The following is a 24,120-nucleotide window of genomic DNA, read 5'->3' on the forward strand; positions in this document are numbered from 1 at the left end:
AATCTATAAGGGGACAAGAATATACATGGGCAAAAAGACCGTTTCTTTAGTGAACGGTGTTGAGAAAACTGGACAGCTACATCCAAAAGAAGGAAACTGGACCACTTTCTTATATCGTACTGATAAATAAACTCAAAATGGATTAAAGACCTAAGTGTGAGATATGAAGGCATAAAACTCCCATAAGAAAACATAAGAAATAATCTCTTTGATGTTGGCCTTAGCAACATTTTTCCAGGCATGTTTCTCCTGTCAAGGGAAAGAAAAGCAAAACTAAACTATTGGTATTACACCAAAATAAAAGCTTTTGTACAGCCAGGGAAACCATCAACAAAATGCAAAGGCAACTTACTGAATGGAAAAGTTATATGTAAATGATATATCCAATAAGGGGCTAAACCCAAACTACACATAGAATTTCTATAGCACACCACCAAAAAAAAGAAAAGAAAAAAAATCTGATTATAGAATGGGCAGAAGGCTTGAATAGATATTTTTACCAAGAAGTCAAACAAATGGCCAACAGACACACAAAAAGATGCTCTACATCACTCATCACCAGGGAAAAGCAAATCAAAACCACAAGGAGATATCACCTTGCACCTGTCGGAATGGATAAAATCATAAACACAGGAAATAACAAGTGTTGACAAGGACAGGAGAAAAAAGAACTCTCATGCACTGCTGACGGAAATGTAAAGTGGTGCAGCCACTGTGGAAAATAGCACGGAGGTTCTGCGAAAACTTAAATCTGGAATTACCATATGCATATGATCCAATGATTCCACTACGGGTTATTTACCAAAGAAAACAAAAACACTAATTTGAAAAGATATATGCACCTCTCTGTTTACTGCAGCATTATTTAGAACCATCAGCATGGACGGACCTAGAAGGTATGCTAAGTGAAATAAGTCAGAGAAAGACAAATACCACATGATTTCATCATATGTAGGATCTAAAAAACAAAACAAACAAACAAAAACAAGAAGCAGAATCAGACCCATAAATACCGAGAACAAACTGATGGTTTTGAGAGGGGAGAGGGATTTGGGATGGGAAAACTGGGTAGAGGGGATGGTATTGCAGTTAAACAATGAATAAGTCACAGGGACGACAGGCACAGCATGGGGCTACAGTCAGTGGCCTGGAATGGCACTGTATGGTGACAGATGGGAGAACCATGTTACACTTGTGGTGAGCACAGCAGTTAACATAGTCGTCAAACCACTATTCTGTAGACATAAAACTAATCTAACACTGTTTGTCAACTCTACTTCAATAAAGAACTTATTTATGAGTACTGCTTTAAATTTTAGAAAATTAGGAATGAAATTTGGACTTTAATGGTAAAAACAAAACAGGACGGACGGACACTACCTGAAAGTATAATGATCACAGGGAAATGTGTGAATTATGGTACATCCCCCACCCTGGGAATACTCTGTATTATGGAAAATATTGAGGTTGCTCTGTACACCAATTTAGAAGACCAGGTACAATACGGACACTCAAAAATCGAGTTGCACAATATATACAAAAACATGACATTTTCAGGTTGTCTTCGTTCATTTGGGTTGCTATAACAAAATACTACTGACTGGGTGGCTAATAAACAACATAAGTTTGTTTCTCACAGTTTTGGAGGCTGGGAAGTCCAAGATCAATTATCATGATCAAGTTCTCTGAGCGGGGTGCCTCTTTCTGGTTCACAGCTGGTATGTTCTTGTCCTCCCTTGCATGGTGGGAAGAACAAGGAATCTCTTTAGAGCCTCTTTTATAAAAATATTCACAAGGGCTCAGTCCCCATGACCTAACCACTTTCCAAAGGCCATCAAGTTTGGGGGTTAGGATTCAACATATGAACTTGGAGGGGGAAGAGGAGAACACAAACATTAAGATCTTAAGGGTGGATAACCAGGGAAATATTTCTCCCTGCTCTGAGGACAAGGAAATGCCTCTACCTTACACCAAAAATCTTCCTTGATAAGGCCAACAACAGGAAGAGAGAAAGAAGAAAAATTCTCCCTTAGCATATCTGTCCCTAGACTAGACCAGACACCTTCTCTCCTAAGCGGCTAAGCAAAGGCTATGCTCAGCTGCTCCATCGTGGCAGAACAGCAAGGGTCTGGTAAAGGGGTGCACAGGGCAATGCACAGGGAGGGAAGAGCGCTGCTCCCTACCCCCACCACCCCTTCCCACTCTGCACATCCCTCAAGTTCCCAGTGCTGCAGGGAAGAGAGCAGGGCACATGGAGTCCAGCTGACCTGGCAGAGAGGGAGCTTTCCAAAAGACTTGGGGTCTGATAACAGAACAGGGAGGGGCGGTACACACCAGCACCTCCTAATCAGCAGAGGTGGCCGTGTGTTTCGGAGCCACTGGAACTGATTGTGGTGCCTCCAACTCTAGCAGGTGGGTAAGGTGGCCCAGCATGGCCTGGCTCTGGCTCTACAAAGCCTGTTTTCTGGGCTGTTGGTCTGACGTCGGCAAGAAACACTCCATCCACTCACACCATTAATTATTCACAACAGAGAAATGCACCCAGAGAGACACAATAAACAAGGGTAATGTGAGTGCTTTAAAAGAAGCTGCCATACCCCAGTGCGAGACTCAGGAATAGGGCCTGAAAATGGCCCGGCCAAAATCAAGAGCAAGGAAAGAGCAGTATTGGAAGGAACGGACTCTGCCCAAGCTGCGCGGAGCTGGGCACATGTCGCTGCCTGTTAAGCCATGGACCGTGAACTCCTGGACGGCAGGTCCTGGCTCCCTCATCTTCCCTTCCCACCGTCCCTCCCCTCACTCCCTCCTCCTTTAGTGGTGGTGTGGAAACAGCACGTACTCAATAGATGTTAGAAGATTTAACGCGTGACCGTGATGGCCACTCTCCCGTTATCGATCATGTAGTCAGTCTTCCTTTTTGTATTTGGCCAAAACACTTTCCATCCGTATGCTCCCTTCCATTCTCTTCTTCGAAGAGGCCTGGTGCGGACTCCCTCCAGGCTCAGTGGGGCTGACTTGTGAGAAACTTCCCCACACTCTCTCCTTCAGTGGTACTTAGATCTGAACCCAAAGCTAAAATAAGTAATCAATGGAACATCTAGAATTCAAATGCTCTGCATCTCTGTTCTAGCCATTTGGCAGTCACAGATGCGACCAAATGCAAAAGGCCCTTGAGAAAGCTACAGGCCTGGGTGAATGCCCTACTCTCTCCTCATGCCAGTTATTTTATTTGTAAAACTAGGTAGGAACAGTTTTAAGATTTCCTTAGTAGTCTAAGAAAATATAGATAAATCAAGGACCATCTTTGGGGTCAAACCTTTCTCACCTACCAGCTCTCCAGAGGGCTACTAGGTTATCTCACTTCAAAACCACAGGTCTAGTTAAGAAGACACAACCCACTTCTAACCTAACCTCGATTTTCTGGAAAGAATAACTAGATTCATTTCTATTCACATAGAACAGGAAATGTGCACATAAATCACAAGTTTTCTCGGGCTTATTTAAAATCCAATGAAAAAAGTCATTGTCCGAATTAACACCCATGTACCTGACTATCAAAAAGCTTCAGCTCAGCACCAAGGAAGATGCCTTATGAACCCCAAAATCTGAAACAGTGAGCAGCCAGGGCTCCTAGATCCATCCCACTGGCTGACTGCATGATTAACATCTTCTTCCTACTGCCATGTCAATACTGAGACCTGCAGAAGATGACTCATTCCTTTGAAAGAAAATATTAGGTGGTTGTTTTGTATTTGGCAAGAAGGGCGGACCCTAAATGAGCTGAAATCCAGCCCACATCTGCAGGCTTGCTTCCGCCACAATTCATAAGTGCACTCGGTCATTCATCTTTTACTCCCAATGCTCGACGTTATTGTGCACAGACAGCGGGAGGGTGTCCCAGAATGAGCAGGATGAGACCTTGCAGCCTACCTAGCATAGGAAACTGGGACCCAGAAAGGTTAGCAGATTTGCCCCTGATCACAGAGCAACCTAATGGCAGAGCAGGACTAGAGAAAGTCTTGACTTCCAGTCCCTAAAACGTCTTCCATCACTGAAGAGTGGCAGTGACTCACTCCTGTCTTCTCCGAGAGTGAGGCCACCGTTCGCTGTGGTTCCTAAATGCACTGAATGCCTTCGTGTCAGGCCCTGTGTCAGGCCCTGTGTCAGGCCCTGTGTCAGCACAGAGACAAAAAAGCCTGCTAGACAGACCTCTGTCCTCAACAGACTCCTGGTCTCAGGAGGAGACAACGGATGGTTTACTCTGGCAACAGTGAGTCTGATGATGGCACGTGGTACCAAAGGACCAGAGAGGGACACACGCCCCTCAGCTGAAAAAGAGATAAAGGTAGAGAGGCCACTATCAGAAGCTTTCTGGAGGCGGTCACACATATGAGCTTAGAAAGGGCACCACACGGCGTAAGCACTCATGTCAGCTGTTGTCATTTTTAGTCTTTGAATTATCAGTAATTCCCTCACAATTCCCCTGACGTTGTGGAGGGCCCTGTGTTGGCTGCGGTCTGGGAAAACTCAGGGACACACTCTGTTCTGTCTTGGTCTGAGGGAGACATGGAAACATGGGTGCATCCTGGGGACCCCTGTAGGGCGAGCTGGGGCTAGGAGGTCCTGCCAACCCTCCATATGAGGCTGTCCCACTGCTGTCAACTTTGGAGAAGGCCTTGAAGTCCCTGGCCCCACCCTTGGAAACTTACCTGTCTGTGTCCCCACCACAGACTCAGCACTGGAAAGTGTTCCACTTGCTTCTGCCTCCCAAGCTGTCTCCCACCTCCGCCCTCGGAGATACACATCCGTTCACGGATGGCGGCTGCCAGCGGGAGAGCCTCTGGGACAAGCCTCAAGCTGCAAATCTTAGCAGAAAGGATGCCACTTCTCGTAGAGAGGGGTGACACTGCTCCTCGTCTGCAGCAGCCCCCCCACCATCCCCTGCCCAGGAAGGGGTGAGTTACAGCCCAGGCGCTACCCACTCAGGCACCAAGGGCCCCCTGTGCCAACCTCCAGGTACTGGAGCCAGATGGGGAAGGTCACCAAAAGCATGCCCCACAGTGAGCCAAACTCACCCAGTCCTCCTGTCCCTCTGGGGTGGCAATCCTGGGATATAAAGTTAGGGGTCCCACCTGGTCATCTATGCACACAGATCCCGAGCCCCTCTGAGACATAATGCCACCACACATTAGTGACACACATGTTAGGGACACACACAGCAGTGTCTACCCTGACCACAGCTGAGTACAGCAGCCACTTTCTAGTGGGACTGATCTGCCGAGCTGCTGCACGGATGAGGGCCGGTGAGCCCAGCCCACCTCCCCTGCACTGCCTGGCTGCCCCCCGAACCCCCGCACACTCAGGAGCACTGGGCGCACTACCTGAGCCGGGACAGCAGCCCCCTGTCTCCTGTCAAGGCACAAGGTGCTTAGCACTTTCTGCAGCCAACAACAGGCGGTACACAGTGAGCTGGCTTTGCCTGCAGTGCTTTCTGGCCTCCACACAAACAGGGAGGAGAGAGTGCTCCATCAGATCCCAGTGGCCCTGTGTCTGCCATGGCCCCAGGACAGGCTCCTTGGCAGGGCCCTTCTCTTATCTTCCCCTCTCTGGCCTCCCGCAGCTCGCACGCTGTTGTAGGCCCTGCAGACAAAGGGGGTTGTTGAATGAGCAAGTCCTTGATAGAAGAACGATTTAAGAGGAGAATGAAAGTGAAGGAACGGGATTTGGTGAGGCCACGTGACCACCCAGCTATTTTTAAATCCTACTGTTGCTAGGAGGAGATACTAGGAAGCTCCGAACCAAAGTCAAAAAAGCATGTTTTAATGAAAGGCTTTTGAAAGGGCAGCCTGTAGATAAGAAAGGTAGCAGAATAAAGGGTAGGGGAAAAGGAAAAAAAAATTTTGAAACATGTGTTGTTCCTCTGTTTGGATTTCAAAGGGACTTTTTCTTTAAAAACAAGGAGAATATTTTGTTTGTACACATACGTATGCAGGCTTCCAGCTCAACAGAGGTCAAAAAAAAAAAAAAAGAAAAGAAAAGAAACCAATGAAAGAAATTTAAAAAATTGACTGAAGGGAGAAGGCAGTGGGAGAAAGATAATTTAGCATAAAGAAATCCAAACAGGCAATGGTAATTTTGTACATCTAGGTAGCTATAGAGGAAGCCTAATTATCTTAAAAAATTAGCCTCTATTAGCTTGGTAACTTTAATGCTGGAATAAAATTCAGGAACATGCAGAGAAAGCAAGAAAAGTAGGAGTACCATATGGGATTTCTGGTGAGAGACATGAAATCAGATTTCAAATGTACGAGTAAAATCTCTAAAACAAGTTTGCAAACTAGATGTTCTCTCCCTAATGCATTCCATGAAAAATTATAGGCACAAAACAGAGGAATCATTTGGAATATATTTTCTGCAGGGGAAAAAAATCCTGTCACAGAATAGGAAGACGTCATTTGGAGTCAACGCCTCTTTAAGAAATTCCCTATTTTGAAGGCTCCTATGCAGCAATGAAAGGCAGAACACACCAGAAGTGTATTTTGAAGGTGAGATCTGTTAACTCCTGGGATTTAAATTTAATGTTAAAGGTGCTTCGAAAACAACTGCTCAGTCACATGTTATTATACTGCAGCTCCCGGGAGCACAGGCACCTTCCCCGACCCACACCACTGTCTCCCGGCAACAGCGGCGTCGGCAGACACTCCCCGAGCGTCTGGGGACTGAACAAACGAGGCGCGGCCGTCGCAGCCCCTTGAGCTTCCTGTGCGCTAAACCTGTGTTGTGAGGCAGGCCTGGTTCTCCAGCATGGAGACCGGACAGCACTGGCATGGATGCTGGATCTCGACATCCAGGCTACAAGTGAGCGTGAGCTCAAGCCAGATACAAGTTCACCTTGACCTGCACCACCGTCTCCCTGGAGAACCCAAGAGAGCTGGCTCTGGGGAGCAACAGGGCTGTTGCCCGTGTCCTCCGCAGTCCCAAGTGCTTCTGGTTGGGGCTGTGATCTTCCTGGGCCTGTCATCTGGCTGGCAGCACACTGGTCCTTGAGTAGCAGAAGCTTGGACAGAGAAGAATTCATCTACAACCACGTCCCCTCAATCCTTGTGTCCTTCAGCAGCCCCACTGGATGGAAAGCAGCGGGGAGAGCCTCCGTGGGGAAACTCGTCGCAGGCGCAGGACAGTGACAAGCGCAGCTTGTGGAGGAACTGACCCTGTGTGCACACCGAGGAGAGGCACGCGGCCTTGGGGGTATGTGTGTTTACACACGATTTCAGTGCTGAGCACGCCACACGCCCAGGTCAACACTCACATTCCATGGGGGAGCTAACAGGGAATCGGGTCCAAAGGCTGGTGAAGAGTGGCGTGCGTGGCCTGGCTGCAGCATGTGGAACTGGACAGAGGCCATGATTCACCATGTGTGGATGGACGATACACAGATGAACTGTTCCCTTCGAAACGGGGACTTCTGTTACGTGGGTTTCCCCGCAATTAAAAAAGAAAGTCATAGTGTGTGTGGTTGGGGCTTTCAAACGGCTGTGGGTTAAATGAAATTAACTCATGTCAGGGGCTATAGTAAATTCTCAATGTTACTATTATTCCTTTTTATATGAGCTTCAGCACTGGAGTAATAGAGTGAGTTTCCTTTCTAATTTTTAGAACCCCCTCCACCACTGGTAAAGAGACGAGAGAAGAAACAAAATCAGCAGACAAACCACACTAAAGACAGGACAGGGCTTATCTCTGTGTTCTCCGTTGATACAAAAACCTTTTCCAAATATGGAGGGAGTAAGTAAATAAATAAAGGAACAAAAAACAAGTAAACCCAAGAACAGCAATGACCTCCACCTCCCAAATTCTCAAAGACCAAGAAATGGAAGCACCAGGTGGCTCAGTGGTTTCCTGACTACCTCTCGATGTCGACTCATGTCATGATCTCAGGGTCCTGAGCCTGAGCCTGCTTCAGGCTTCATGCTCAACAGAGAGTTGCTTGGGAGTCTCCCTCTCTCCCCCTCTGTTCTCCTGGTCCCCCCCTCCCCGCCCCGCTCACATGCTCACCTGAACGCATTCTCTTTCTCTCTCTCTCTCCCAAATAAATAAATAAATATTTTAAAAAACCACCAGGAAATGATTCATCAGCTCATCTACAAGACAATTTGACAAAGGTCTGTTTTCAGGGGCGCCTGGGTGGTCTGACCGGTTAAGTGTCCAACTCTGGATTTGGGTCCGGGTCCTACGATCGAGCCTCATGTCGGGCTCTGTGCTACTTAGGGTTTTCCCTCTTTCCCTCCCTCTCCCTCTCTCCTCCTTTCCAATGCCTCCTGGTGGCACAAACTCTCTCTAAAAAAAGAACTAAAGTTTACCAAGGAATATCCATTATCCCAAGAACCAAAATATTTTATCTCCATGCTCTCTCATAGCCATGTTTATTCAAGCTGACAACTCTGTAATTAAAGCCCCTATGCTGCTGCTTTATTTCCCAAGTGGGTTTTGTCATTTTGCCGCTGCAGAGACCTTCTGCCAGGACTCCTGCAATGTGGGGCATTAAGGACCTTGCTTGTTGGTATGTCCCATTCCCAGGCAGGCAACATTTCTCCTCCTATACTGGTCTCTTTCAGATCAGAAATTCCACAAAAATGGCAGGTAATAAAAATGTACCTCTTCGCCAATTAAGAAATAACATTCTTTGCTACTATTATGTATTTCCTGTCCTATCTCCTTATATGCTAAAATATACAGTGTTTCTGCTCTAATACGATTATATACACTACTGAATGATCCCATGTTTTACAAAATTAACTACCAAAAATAACCGTTTCAGAAAAATCTGATTTCAGTCATTCCTCTCAAAACCTATGGAACTACAAAACACAATAAAAATAATAATTGATAACCTGGAGAGTTAATCTGACCCCTAGGCAGGTGGTGCAGCACAGCCAGTGGCTAACTCAGCCAACATTTAAAAAACACACACACTCATAAAACAATAGGGGTAAAACACAATAATGCTTTAATTAGAGCAACACTGGCAGGGGCCCAGGCACAGGAAGAATCACAAGCTGCCAAGAGCCATGAAAGGCTGACTGCCCCTGACTAGGGAGGGGCCCAGGGCCAGGTGGTCTTTCTGATCACGGCCAACACACACATACACACACACACACACACACACATACACTCACAGTAACTGACCTAAGGACTTTGCCCTATGCAGCTCAAGTTCAGAATCATACTCCCCCTATACTTATTCCCTTTGCCTAGGAAAATTTGTATAAATCAGTTTTACTCCGGTTCTGCTCAGACATCTTGCCCTCTTTGACCAATTATGTCTGAATGGACCTGTCTCCCAAAACAAAGAACCTGGCATTTCGTGCTGTCCTCAGAGGAAGCGGTCTGAGCCAGCTGAGTGTTCTTATAAAGGTCGCCTGCACGTTCATGAGGAGAGGCAGGTGAAACCAAGGGCAAAGGCCTCTGCAAACTGAGTTTTCCCCATCCCATAACCAGTCCTATGTCCTATGAAAGAAATAATGCCCAGAGAAAGACATGACCACAGAATCAAACCCACAGAGAAATGCAAATACTTACATATAATATGTTGGATAGAGTCCTTCAAAATACCAGCAATGTTTTTTGGCCTCTGTGCACTGAAAATAGAGGAAAAACTTTATCAGTGAAAGTCGTCTGCATATTGTTAAGAAGATCTGACAAAAAAACACAAGGATGGATGAATTAATATACCTTGAAGTGTGAAAAGCAGAGGGTTAGGGGAAACAAAGGATTAGAGGGAGATCCACCCCCATGATGACTTTCTTTTAAAAAAAAGACTTTATTTATTTATTTGAGAGAGAAAGAGAGCACAAGCAGTGGGAGGGACAGAGGGAGAAGGAGAAGTAGGCTCCCCACTGAGTAGGGAGACTGATGTGGGACTCCATCCCAGGACCCTGAGACCATGACCAGAGCCGAAGGCAGTCTTTTAACCAAATGAGCCACCCAGGCGTCCCCACAATGATTTTTTAATTTTGCTAATTTTACATCTATTTCCCTATAATTTTTCTAGCCTTTATATCCCTAAATATATGGGCATAATCAATTCATTAAAAAAGTAAACTGAAGACAATCCATTTTTAAAAATTCATATGGTACCATACTTCAAATATCTAAAATAAGCTAAAAATAAACTATTACAGATATCCCCATTTCCCCCCAACCGTCATTTTTGAAAGGTATTTCCCAGTTTTAACATTTCTAGATCTTCATATTCCAATGTATTCCAAAGGACACATTCAAATCATTGATCTCCTGGTGGGGCTCTACAGCTGCCGGACTTTGTAAATCAAGATTCACTTGCCAACAATAGTGGCGCCCCCTGCCCTCGTTCCCGGGGTGGAGCAACCGAGGAGAAGGACACGGAAGGATAACAGGTAATAGGAGCCTCCCCAGTGCTTTCCAAGGAAGTCTGACACTTGACATAATGGAGGGCAGAGCAGGTGTAATGTGACCTTGCTGGACTACCTTACACACCTCCAGCAACCGAGAGAACGTGGGCCAAGCGCTGAGTGAGAGCTCCAAGCAGAAACACTCTCATGGACCTGAACACAATTTGTCTATAATTCTTCAGCTTGTGCTATCATTTTTTCTTTAATTCATGACATCCCACATTCATGGTCCAGTTCACTGGACCCTATGTATAAACAATAGGGTCAAAATATTCATAGTGCGTGCTCGCTTCGGCAGCACATATACTAAAATATTCATAGTGCAAAGCTACCAGCATGAAAACAAGGAGAGGCATCATGAAAACACATCTTCTTTGGGCAAGGCAGGGACTAACTGTTTCACTCCGCCCTCTCTCCCCCAGGGTAGCCTTCCTCTGCCTTTCCTGGCCCTAGCAGATATATGGCAATGCCCTCTTGCAACGAACGGTCTTCCCGACAGCTCTAAGGAAGTTTCAGAAGCAGACCCCAGCTCTCGAGAAGAGTGCCAAGGGAAAGGTGAAAGCAAATGCTATGTGTTACACTGGCTAAATCAGATGGGTTAGGCAAAGAGCGGGAAACACTGCATTTGTTAAAATGTGCATCAGGACCCTCAGAAGTACACTAGGGCAGCCTGAAGTGACCCAGTTTCATTAATGGAAAATGAGTTTAATTTAGACTACGTTAGTTCCTGCCCAGTTCAAGAAATGAAGTTCAGACAGCCGAAGCAATCAATTTATTTTGGCAAGGAAGAGCAATTTCAGGTCTCTGCCCTAAATTACAATCCATTCCACTAGAGTCCTCTATTATAAACTGAGAAACCAGGTCGTTCTTCCAGGTAGCATATTAAATGTTTCTTCTTCATTCTCTGTCACTACTGGAGATAGGCACACATTCTCTGTCCTAGACATTCAACTCTCCCCAAACTGTCCTATGACTACAGGACAGCAGAAAAGAGAAGCCGACCAAGACATGGGGGCCTGCTCCCAGATCTGCCATGAACAGGCTGACCGACTCTGGGAAAGGCAGTGCTCTCTGAGCCCAGAACCCAGCTGCCTGCATGGTGGTGGTCTGTGACATACACAGAGGCGTGTATGCGATCTGTGGGAATCCATGGGAGCAGGTATGAGCTTCAGAACTACAAGAGGATCTATTAAAGCTCTGAATCATTACAGACAGCATAACTCCCAGACACTCTCGTGGGGAGCCTGCTTCTCTCTCTCTGCCGTCCCCCCGACCCCCGCTTGTGCTCTCTCGCACCCACTCTCTCTCTCAAACACATCTGAACAAAATTTAAAAAAAAAAAAAAAGGAAAATTTTATAGCCACACTTCCTGAACAGAAGAGAAAATACCTTTACCATTGAAACATAGTTTCATTTTACCCTTACTTGAAATTAGTTAGAAATGTGCAAATGTCCAGGCAACTTCCCATTATTTTTGGTACCTGGACTTTTACAACAGCCTTCTTGTAAGGAATGTTAACACTGTAATAAGACATCCATATACTTCACCAAAGGTAAAATGGGGTATTATTCCATTTTATAGCTAGATAACAGGAAAAACACAGAGTCACATATTTCATTAGCCAACTGAGAACACTGAACGAGGGCTATGAAGTCCTGGGAATTTTCACGTTGAGCCTTTCCTTCACTAAATGCTTGTGAACTGAACCCCGGGTGTCAAAGTCAGCTTGCACACCAACCAAGAGCACGACGGTAAGACTGAAGATTAGGTTCCCTAGGACAGGAGGTGGACAGGAAGATCCCTGCTACAAACCACCGGGGGCTGAGAGCCAGGTTCTGCCAAGTGGAAGTCTCCCGCCAAGCCCTATCAATCCCAATCCCCAAATCTAGCAAAAGCACCAGGATTCAGGGCAAAGCCAGAGAGCCGGAGCTTTGGCCATATGGTCAAAATGGGAGTTTGTGAGGGATGAGTAAGGGGGGGTTTCCGGAGCATTCCCAAACTCTCAGAAGGGACCTCATGAGCAAGCAGAGGAGTGGTAGGGGGACAGGCAAAAGAAAGGCACTGTGCTAGGGTCCACTGGAAAAAACACCCAAGTCAAGGGGGATGGACGGATCCGTCCCACAGAAGAGAGATGAATCAAAACCTAGAGAGCTGGGTTCTCATGCTGAGAACGTACCAGCCATGGTGCCAGTCAGTCTGGACCTCAGACTTTTTATTTTGAAAACAGGACAGACTCCCTTCTGTGCTGAATTTGTAAGATGGCTTTATGAAGTAACTGCAATTGAATGCCTCGAGTGCCTGGCCAGACCAGAGTAGAGTTCACTGAGTCTCAGGCCCAGCCAACAATTCTATCTCTAAATGTCTCTAAATGTGTCCTGAATCAAGCTTTCTTAATTCCCTGCAACAGATGACTTCCAAGACTCATTTTCCTGTGATCGCAGACCATCAAAGAGAAGCAGTGCTTCCGAGCCCCTTGAGAGGCGACTTCTATGTATTTAGTACCTTACATTTGCAAGGAAAGTTTTCCAAAATCACCCTAAAATAAATAAGCCCTTCTCTAAAAAAAATTTTAAGTATATAAACTAAGAAAAAAAAAATTTAGGGTTATGTCCACCCCAAAAATAGGCCTACCCATTCTACCATAGTTACTGACATGATACTATCATGGGTTTTTGAGGATTGACCATCTACTGAAACAGAAAATATATCTGTTAGGGAAGTCCATGTCAGCTGCTCTGTTACTGACCGGGCAGTCCCACAGCCAGCGTGCTCTAGGAGTCTGGGCAAACAGTAGGCCCTCGATGCACTCACAGTGTAATATTCCTTCCACGGGGACAATGAAAGTAGTATTAAGCATAATCCTGTACTTCTCAAAGAGATCATAAGGAATAGCAACAATTTACAAACTATTAACAAAGCAGCAGAATATGCAGGATTGTGAGGAAACACATATTTCAAGGAGTAACTCAAATGAGGGTAATCTAAGATTTAGCCTGGAAAGGCTCATGAGACATCTGTAGTCAGGGAAGAATCCCAGTGATCTATTATTCAAGGACTCGGATATTTATAAATGTAGCTGAGCTCTCCTAAATATAGTCATTCACACTCAGCCAGGATCTAAATAAGCCCAAGGAACAAATCCTTGCTAATCCCCAACAGTAATCCTCACACTGACATAAATTATCCTACATCCATCTGTGCTGCATACGGGAGGCCCCAGAAGTCACTGTTTAATAAAATGGCGCATCCTTTCCTAACCAAGGTAAAAGACGGGTTCACCACAATAAGGAAACGGGCGACTCTGAGGGAAACGAAGCTGCCTGTGACTTTGGGGCACATGCGAGTGAAGAGTTAAGGGACTAAAGGATTCGAAACACTGGGTTTTATCAAAATTCCACCCTTTCTCTTCTGTTCAAAGGGGGGTGGAGCAGGATCTCTACATGAATAGCAAACTGGAGACCTGGGGCTTCACTAACGGAACGAATCCCACTGGCACCTAGAAAGCAAGGGGTTTTCTTTCTTTCTTTCCTTTTTTTTTTTTTTTTTTTTTTTTTTTTTTTTTTTTTTTAAGCTTATTTCACTAAGTGTGTCCTGGGCAAATAAGTCCAGGACTCGCTTCAAAATGGTAGGAAGGCCCTGGGAGGATCAACTTGATGACTCTCTTTGTCAAAGGGCAAGGATGTCCTGCTGCGCTTCGGTGCTGCCTTCCCATTCTTCAAGGCTGAACTCGACACATGCCCCAGGATCGTGGCTGCATTCAGCTGCAGCCCAATTAGAGCGGACGCTGACACGCCCCACAGACTGAACAAAGGGAGCCTCCTGGGTGCTGGAGGGGTTTCTGCTCAGGACCAGGGACAGAGGCAGAGGGCAGGGAGAGTCCTTGCTGAAGTCCAGGCAAGGACTTGTGGAGGCAGCAACAGGTAATTACAGCAAGGTCTCTACATTTCAAATAATAAACAGGAGTAAACACGCTGGAGGAAAACAGGAGAAAAAATTCCTGTAATGGAATTTTACTCAACTTCCCAAGTGCTAATTACTGAATCCTCTGGTGTACGGACATTCTCTTTTTCAGAACGTCTCATCTCCAAGGAACCTTGATTTTTTTCTTTTTTTTAAAGAAATAAGAGTATGAGTTTTCTCATGAGCATCATTTATTAAAGGAAAGAAAGCTGAGAAACTTTTTAAACAACAGAAATTAAAGATCCTCTAGTGTCTTATAGAAGAAACCAAACAGACATTCCTATATTGCCAGCAAATAATCTTTAAAGATGCAGCACTGTCTATTAATATCTTAACGATTCTAGGGGCATGTAGACTACAAGACACAAATCAGGCCCAGCTGCATATCCCTGGAAAAATTTTGTGGACTCTCATAACTTATTCTGAATAAAGACTTTTTGTTAGCTTTATCTGCTAGCAGAAGAATGGTAGGGGAGCTTAATTAAGCCTGTAACCTTAATGCAAGTAAGTAAAAATCCTCATCTCCAGGAAATGAAAATTAATCAATAACCAAAATTAAAAGGCAGATAATAGCAGAAAATATAAGAGCTTATATAATTCAATAAGAAGAAGATAAAAAATCCCAATAGCAAAAAAAAAAAAAAAAAAAAAAACACAGATACAATTCTTCAAAGAAGAAAACCAAACAGTCAATAAAGCTATTTTAAGAGATAAAATTCACTAGTAACAAACTAAATGTAATTTATAAATGTAAATTATAGTGGTATGGTTTTAGCTTTTTTAAATTGTTAAAAAAAAAAAAAACCAACTGGTATCAACTGTTGATGAGGGCATAAGGCAAAAAAACATACCACATAATAGCGTTGGGAATATTATGTCACAGGAAGACAATTTTTCAATATGTATCCAGAAACCTTGAAATGTTCTCCCCAGAGCAATCTACACATTCAAGGCAATCCCCATCAAAACACCATCGACATTTTTCAGAGCTGGAACAAAAAAATCCTAAAATGTGTATAGAACCACAAAAGGCCCCAAATCGCCAGGGGAATGCTGAAAAAGAAAACCAAAGTTGGCAGCATCACAATGCCTAACCTCAAGCTACATTAACAAGCTGTGATCACCACGACAGCATGGTACTGGCACAAAAACAGATACGCAGATCAATGGAACAGACAGAGAGCCCAGAAATGGACCCTCAACTTTAGGTCAACTAATCTTTTACAAAGCAAGAAAGAATATCCAGCGGAAAAAGACAGTCACTTCAATAAATGGTGCTGGGAAAATTGGACAGTCACATGCAGAAGAATGGAACTTGACCATTCTCTTATACCATACACAAAGATAAACTCAAAATGGATGAAAGAACTCAACATGAGACAGGAATCCATCAAAATCCTAGAGAAGAACACAGGCAGTAGTAACTTCTTTGACCTCGGCCACAGCAACTTCTTGCAAGACACATCCTTAAAGGCAAGGGAAACAAAAGCAAAAATGAACTATTGGGACTTCGTCAAGATAAAAAGCTTCTGCACAGCAAAGGAAATAGTCCACAAAACTGAAAGGCAACCTATGGAATAGGAGAAGATATTTGCAAATGACATATCAGATAAATGGCTGGTATCCAAGATCTATAAAGAACTTCTCAAACTCAACACCCAAAAAACAAAGAATCTAGTCAAGAAGTGGGCAGAAGACATGCACACAGACCTATCTCCAAACAAGACTTACAAATGGCGAACAGACACATGAAAAAATGTTCCACATCACTTGTCATCAGGAAAATACAAATCGAAACCAAAATGAGATACCACTTTATACCAGTTAGAACAGTTAAAATTAACAAGACAGGAAACAACAGATGTTGGTGAGGATGCGAAGAACAGGGAACCCTCTTACACCGTTGATGGGAATGGAAGCTGGTGCAGCCATTGTGGAAAACAGTGTGGAGATTCCTCAAAAAGTTAAAAAATAGAGTTACCCTACGGCCCAGCAATTGCACTACTGAGTATTTACCTCAAAGATACAGATGTAGTGAAAAGAAGGGGCACACACACCCACCCCAATGTTCACAGCAGCAGTGTCCACAAGAGCCAAACTGTGGAAGGAGCCGAGATGCTCTTCAAGAAATGAATGGATAAAGACGTAAAGAAAATTACTGAGTGTTCAGAAAGGATGAATACCTACCATTTACGTCAACAGGGATGGAATGAGAGGGTATTATTCTGAGTGAAGTAAGTCAATCAGAGAAAGACAATTATCATATAGTTTCTTTCATATATGGAATATAAGAAATAGAGCAGAGGATCATAGGGGAAGGGAGAGAAAACTGAATGGGAAGAAATCAGAGAGGGAGACAAACCATGAGAGACTCTTAGCTAGGGGAAACAAATTGAAGGTTGCTGGAGGGGAGGTGAATGGGAGGATGGGGTAGCTGGGTGATGGGCATTGAGGAGGGCATGTGACGTGATGGGCACTGGGTGTTCTATGCAACTGAAGAATCACTGAACACTACATCTGAAACTAATGATGCACTATATTGGGCTAAATGAATTTAAATAATAAAAAAAAAAACCTTGAAATGCACCAAACTTAAGGTTTGGTTAACAAAATTATAATACATCCAAAAGATACCTTAGTAGGCATATACCATCAGATTCTAGAAAAATATATAATTGTATGAGAGCACTTTGCTCAGAAAAATAAAGCCAATAAAATAGCATAATTGGAGTAGCATATAGTTGTTTTACACCACAGCAGAGAGGAAGTAATATGTAAAGATACATGCCAAAGTAAAGACAGTAAATTATGTTCTTGGTGGCATTAGAGAGGGTTTTTTTCATTACTCAATTTGGTAATCAAATTTCCAAGCTTCCTCTATGTAACTTTTGTATGGAACATTTTGTTTCTAAATTTGTTAAATTTTACTTTAAAAAGCAGATCACTTGGGCACCTGGCTGGCTCAGTCAATTAAGTGTCTCCCTCTAGCTCAGGTCAGGATCCCAGAGTCCTGGGATGGAGCCCCACATTGGACTCCTTGCTCAGTGGGGAGCCTACTTCTCCCTCTCTCCCCTGCTCATACTCTCTCTCTCTCTCGCTATCTCTCTCACTCTCTTCCAAATAAATAAAATCTTAAATAATAAATAAATAAATAGTAGATCACTTACAGACCAAAAACAAGTGGAGAGTGGACATAAAGAGACACTTAAAATGAGGAAACATAATTGGTTAACAAAAGCAAACATTATCCTACTACTAATTAAATAAAAAGTAATAGATGAACAAGGTTTGTGGAAAATAATATACAAGGTGTAAAGAAGGGGCACCTGCACCCCAATGTTCACAGCAGCAATGTCCACAATAGACAAACTGTGGAAGGAGCTGAGATGCACAGACCTATCTCCAAGAATGGTGTATGAAATAAACACTCATACAGTCAGCAATTAAAACTGTATTTATAAAAATGTTTAACATCATGAAAAATGCACATTTCATGCAGTCATTTTAAAACACACTACATACATTTAATTTGAACAATGTAAAAACAAATAGTATTTGTGGGAAAAATGGGACAATACAAGCCTAAATTTATAGTGTTATTTGGGGACAGTGTGATTTCTTTTGGGTTACTTTGCAAAAATCTCTTTACTTGAACCTTAAACTCTTCTAACAATAATCAGAAGCTTTTGCAGCATGATGCAAAGGGCATGTGAGTCCTAAGCTGGTTTAAAATATGGGATCCACTAAAAGACTCAAAACAGGCACACAGGCATTCCTAGTCATGCCATTTCAACACAAGAGTTCTAAAAACCATGCTTTTCAAAAAACCGTTATCAACAAAGTATAATCATGAGACAGTCATGAGATCCAAGTTCTACCTCAATATGAGGTTTGATTTATATACCATTATGTTGGAAAACTTACACTCACGTTTCTCCATTACTCTCACATGACTACCATACTCACAACACTTTTGATACCCCATGTGTGGGTGTTTTCCCCACTCCTCCAAGTAACTCTGCGACACCAGCTGGACGTCCTCCAGTTTAAGTCAGCTCTGACACTATGTACCAGGAGACAACATTAGCTCACACAGGCTAAGGGCTCAGTCCTACAGGAGTGCCCGTTCTCTCCCTCCCACCTTGTCACCTGGGCTTCTGATCTACTGGCAATGGACCAGAGGTTCCCACAACCCCCTTCTTAGGTTCCATTTGCTGTAATGCCCCATAGAACATTTCACTCACCAAATCGCTGATTTATTATAAAAAGATATAATTCAGGAACAGCCAGATGGAAGAGATGCACAGGGCAAGATAAGAAGAGGTGTGAAAGGTTTCCCATGCCCTCTCTGAACACATCACTGTCTCCAAATCTCCACGAATTCACCAACCCAGAAGGTCTCTGAACCCAGTCCTTTGGGTTTTTATGGAATCTTCATCACATAGGAATTAGTGATTAAATCATCAATCACTGGTGAATCATTCAACCCCCAGCCCCTTTTCCCTCCTGGGAGGAATCAGGGGAAGGTCTGAAAATTCCAACCCTCTCACCATAGGGTTGGTTCCCAATCAACCAGCTCCCCCAACCTCAGATGCTTTTCCAAAAGTCAAGTCAATAATATAACAACAGATGACTTCACTAGGATGAAAACCAAATATGTATTTCTTAGTATAAATCACAGTATCACAAACCACAAAAGTCACCCATTTTCAATGCAGTTTGATGAGTTTTTAGAAATCTTTCTACCTTGTGCCTTCAACACCATACTCCAGTTCTAGAACATTTCCATCACCCCAGGATGTTCTCTCTTTTCCTTCTGCAGTCAATTCTAGCTCCCATCCCAGCACCAGGCCGCACCGATCAGTCCTTTAGCTTTGTCTTGCCTTTTCTACAAGGTCCAATTACATGAAATCATAAGCCTGTAGCCCTTTATGTCAAGATTCTGTACAGCTAGTTGTGAACTAGATCAGCAGTTCACTCATTGTTAGGGCTGAAAACTATTCCATTGCATGATACGCCCCATTTTGTTTATCCATTCATCTTGCTTGTTTCCTTGTTCAGGCTATTGTGAACAAGGTGCTATGAATTTTTGCATGCAGATCTTTCTGTGGACATATGTCTTTATTTCTTGGGTTCACCCCCCAGGAGTAGAAGTGCCAGGCTATAGGGTGACTCCGTGTTCAGCTTCTTGAGGAACCCCCACACTATCTTCCTGGGCAGCTGAGCGGGCTTCCATTCCTACCTGCGGTGTGAGAACTCTAGTTCCTCCACATCCTCACCAACAGTTGCTGTTATCTGTCTTTGTAATCTCAACTGTCTGATATGTTACCAGTATCCTGCTGTGGTTCTGGCTGGCATTTCCCTAATAACTAACAAGGCAGAGCAACTTTTCACTCTAGCTGCCATTTATGCAACGCCTATTCTCCTCCAGGTACTCATCATATAAAATCTCACTGAACAGCATAACAACCCTGAGAGTTAGGCAGCTATGTAGGTACTTATAGCCAAGTAAATGAAGGTCTCAGACAGGTGACTTAAGGACACACAGGAGATGAGCAGGTCACCTGTGTGACACAGGTCACACAAGAGATGAGCAGAACAAAGTCTGCAGGTTTCTAACATCTGTGCACGTTTTTCTGGCAGTGTACAGATGCCACAATTTTCTGTGTCACAATAATTCATCATCCCAGGCTTTGTTATGTCTGTCACATCTCTCACAGGGAGCCAGAGTGAGATTTATTTCAGGCATGGTTTCATTGCCTAGAGGAAGACTAAAATGACGACTGAAACCGCATGAAGGACCCCACTTCCATCCTCCCAAAATAAACTTCCAGACTTATTAGAAATTACACGTTAGAACCCCCTCAAGTCTCAGCACTATCATTTACTGCATCCCCAAGAGCAGAATAAAGGACACAAGCACTAAGCAACACTGTCCAAACTGGGCCAACCGGCCACGAACAATCACAAACCCAAGGAGCCCTAAGCCTATCCAGGGGGCAAACCAACCACTTTCCCGCTCAGCTGCTAGAAATACTCAGAGGTGCTACTTTATAGCCCAGAACAGCACAAAGTGAACACACAAGCTGCAGCCAAAAAAGTCTATGTGACAAATTTTCCAAATGCCACAAAACATCATTCATTCAAAACCTGATGACTGGGAGATTTATTTAGAATAGTCTGAAAGCAGTGATAACAGATGGAAATAGTAGAGCTACTGTTATTTGCTGGCAATGAATGAATATAATCAACCTTAGTTACGGGAACAGTGCAGAGATGAAACCTTTGGATGCTCTCCCTCAGGGCCTAGTCCAGGAGGGCCACCCCTTTGAGGACGAGAGCTATGTTATGAGAAGGTCAACAGACCGGTTTGGCAACAACCCGATCTCCAGCGTGGGTGACCTGCTTGGGTGCCACATGGCACAGAAGTGACTGAGAAAGCCTAGTCAGGCGTCCCCAACCACACCACACAGTGTCCCCCAAATGGGTAACAGACATAAACTGAAAACACCACTCTCCTCCAGTTGGGCCTAAATCCTTGCCAGCAGACCCAAAACTTAACCACCAGACTAATGAAAAAATATCAGCTTCTTCTCTTCTGTTGCCAGAAACCCCTGGAAAGATTGATAAGCACAGCAGCTTCAAGAGCAAAATGCCAAAAGGTAAATACAGGCTCCTAACTTGGGCTGTGTTCTAGTCTCTCTGCAGGACTTCTACTTTAGAAGGAAAGCATGTTGGATTCTCTGAGAGCATCCAAACTGCTCCAAGTCTGGATTCTAAGTAAGGAGCCCAAGAGCCAAAAAAGAGCTGCGATTTGGCTAAACACGGTGAGAAGCTGAACCGTGGGTCGCCTACATTCAAACATTCAAAAGGCAGTACAACATACGTCTCATCTCCTGCCAAGCATCCCCAGCCCATTCTTTGCCCCCAGAAAGCCCCACACCGTTCCCTGGGTCTTGTTACCAGTGCAGCCCCACATCTACCCCCAGCACCCACTGCAATTTTACCCAACAGCGACTCGCCCTTCAGCTCTCAAATGCCATGTGAATTTCTTCCTAAGCCTGAATGTAGGAGAACCCTGGGGGCACCCCCAATATGGCCTGACCCACCATTTACACACTCTGGACTTGTCCTCTGCAGGCACACCGAGTTCAGTAACCAGTTGTTCACTGGGGCTCACCTCCCCCTTATTCTCCGAAACACAAAGGCAGGCACGTTTCAGCGAAACCCATGTTTGGTTCCCTAAGGCAGCCACACTGCTTTATCTGCACAGGGTACTTAATACCGGTGCTTAAAGAATGAAAGACAATTCGCCCCCGACACAGCCCCTGGGTGGGGGGGTGGTCTGGGGTACCTGCCTTGCGTACCTCTAACTTGCCACTACACTCGATTCATGTGTCGAGATCTTTGACCTCACCCTCTTGATCCTCTGTTTTTAGGTGCCGGTAACCCTCCCAGAATTTTCTTCCTTACCTTTCTCCTGCTGAGTACTACGTGGGGTTGGGGTGGGGACGAGTGAAAAGAGGAAGGAGAATGGCAGAACTCTGGTCTAAAAGGAAAACAACTCTTTAAGTGTTGCAGACAGCAATGGAATTCCATCCCAAACACGACATTTCTGGAAGAATCCCAGCAGAATTTTTATAGCTCTGTCTCCTAACTCTGTCAGCTATCATTTCTAATAGCTGTCACTGTGTCCTGGGTTTTGTTTTTTTTTTTTTAATCTATGATGGAAATAATTTTGTGTGGGGTTTTTCAGGGGATCAGCGGGGGGATGGAGAAAGAACAGGAACATGACGCAGTAGCATGGCGAGAAAAGCAGATGCAAAGCAGATGGCAGAACTCATTCTACAGACATGTAGTAGACAGACGTTCTTTGGGTTTTCTAGGTCGGATATCTGAATTCCACTGGTCTGGCTTGGCTTCATTTCTCCTGTGTAATTCTCTAACCCCTGGTCTTGGCACGTGCACATCCTATGATGGTCACCAGCAGCGTGTGCCCGTTCTCACTCCCCAGGGTGAGCAGCTGTGTCCAAGACCCGGGGCTGCCCTGGGTTTACCCTGGTGGAAGGCATCTCTGTCTCCAGCCTTCGGAGCCCAAAGTTCAATATTTCCGAGGACTGAGTTTCTGCTCTTGAGCTCACTCTGCAGTTACCCCGTTTCTGACCCAACGACCCCCACGTTTCTCCAGGTAGATCTCGTGCAGGTGTCTGCTGTGCAGGGCTCCGTTACAAGCCAGGGACCTTTTTCCAGCTGTCACCTGGCATCTGGACCACATGCCCGGAGGACCGTGAGAATCAGACATGCATAATAACACTCACGGGGCTACACCTCGCTCTGTCGAAGACAACCCAAGAGAACCGGGCACAGCACATCAAGTCCTCGCTCCGCAGTCTCCAGCCCAAACTCATTACAGCTCCCGTCATTTTTCCTCCGTGAAGTCACAAACCGCTGTCTTCTGTCCAGTTTTACCCTGCACAGGGCTCCATCACACACACACACAGAAGTGGTGGGGCTCCTACAGCACAGCTTCTGTCAGAAGCTCCAAAATGCCTCACCGGCAGACTGAACTCTAGACTCACAGTGAAGGTCCTGCCTCCACCTGGCCAAGCCCCCTGATTCCCAGCGCATCTGCCTCTGCTCCAACCTCAGCCGCCTTCCACCTCCCCCCACCCCACACCCACCAAAGTTCCCGAGGGCACATCTAGACTTCTCCACCTGCAGTGCTCTCTCCCTGGCGTTTCCATCATGGGGGCTCAGATGAAAACTTCCTGAACTTCCAGAAAAGGAGATGTTACTTACTCTCCTTGGGACTATGACTGAAATTTAGTAAAACAATAAGCACTTAGGCATTCACGGATTTTCATGTGCATTATCTTCTCATTTGGTCCTAAAATGTATGAATGGGCAGGCTGCTGAGCCAGGAGGCATGCCCTATACATGGTGTCCTGTCCCATGATCCGATCAGAAAGAGACTGTCCCTTTGTGGCTACCGTCCCAGAGCCAGCGTGAGGCCGTCTCCAAGAGCCTACACTCTCTCCGTGGTGAGGGTGCACTGTGTCACACCTTTGCCTGCCCACTTGCACAGTGTGTGGCCTCTTCTCCCGCAGACCAGGAGCCTCGGAAGTTCGGGGGCCCTGCCTTGTTCACCTGTCAGCTCCAGATTCTGGCCTAGGGTAGGGGGTCAGGAAATGCTTGCCTCTTCCTCTTCCTGCTCACAAGTTTTAATTTGCTTTGACCAAATAGACGGTAGTTTGGAAACTGGTCCTGTCTGCTTTCCAACGAAGACCCAGCCAGGCAAGATTTCATGTAACAAGGACAGAGAACTTAGAAAGCACCTCATGCGGGTGGAGAGCTGAGGGAAACAAAGATGAAAAAAATGCCATACTGTCTCTCCATGTTTTTATGAAGGTAAAAAGGAAAAGAGCGATGGAAATCAGAGTAAAACGGATGGAAAAACAAAGCACAGGTGAATGAGTAACAGGGGCAGGGCATGGGCCACAGGGAAAGGGTGCCCATGCCCACCCAGATTATCACAGGCACCAGCCTCCCTCTCAGCGGGACAGGAAACTCACCCAAACTACCCAGAATGTTAACAGAAAGTGAACAGAATGAAACTCAGACAGTGTGAATCCACAGCTCTTGCAGCAGAACTGGGGGAAGGAAGAAGGAGGGGCCTGCCAGGCAGCAGAACCAGATTTAAAGTTATGTCTAAGAAATCTGGAAGGTTCG

At 44.9% G+C, this 24,120-nt stretch overlaps 1 protein-coding gene across 1 annotated transcript in view; it reads right to left on the reverse strand.

Moving 5' to 3' along the window:
- Positions 1 to 24,120, reverse strand: part of VOPP1 (VOPP1 WW domain binding protein) — a 109,175-nt gene that overhangs the window by 47,557 nt on the left and 37,498 nt on the right. The window contains exon 2 of the mRNA XM_059397209.1: positions 9,580 to 9,638. Within this exon, the coding sequence (XP_059253192.1) occupies positions 9,580 to 9,638 (59 nt within the window). The remainder of the gene's footprint in view (positions 1 to 9,579; positions 9,639 to 24,120) is intronic.

The sequence above is a fragment of the Mustela nigripes genome, chromosome 4 (genome assembly GCF_022355385.1).
Source record: "Mustela nigripes isolate SB6536 chromosome 4, MUSNIG.SB6536, whole genome shotgun sequence".
NCBI classification, from domain to species: domain Eukaryota; kingdom Metazoa; phylum Chordata; class Mammalia; order Carnivora; family Mustelidae; genus Mustela; species Mustela nigripes.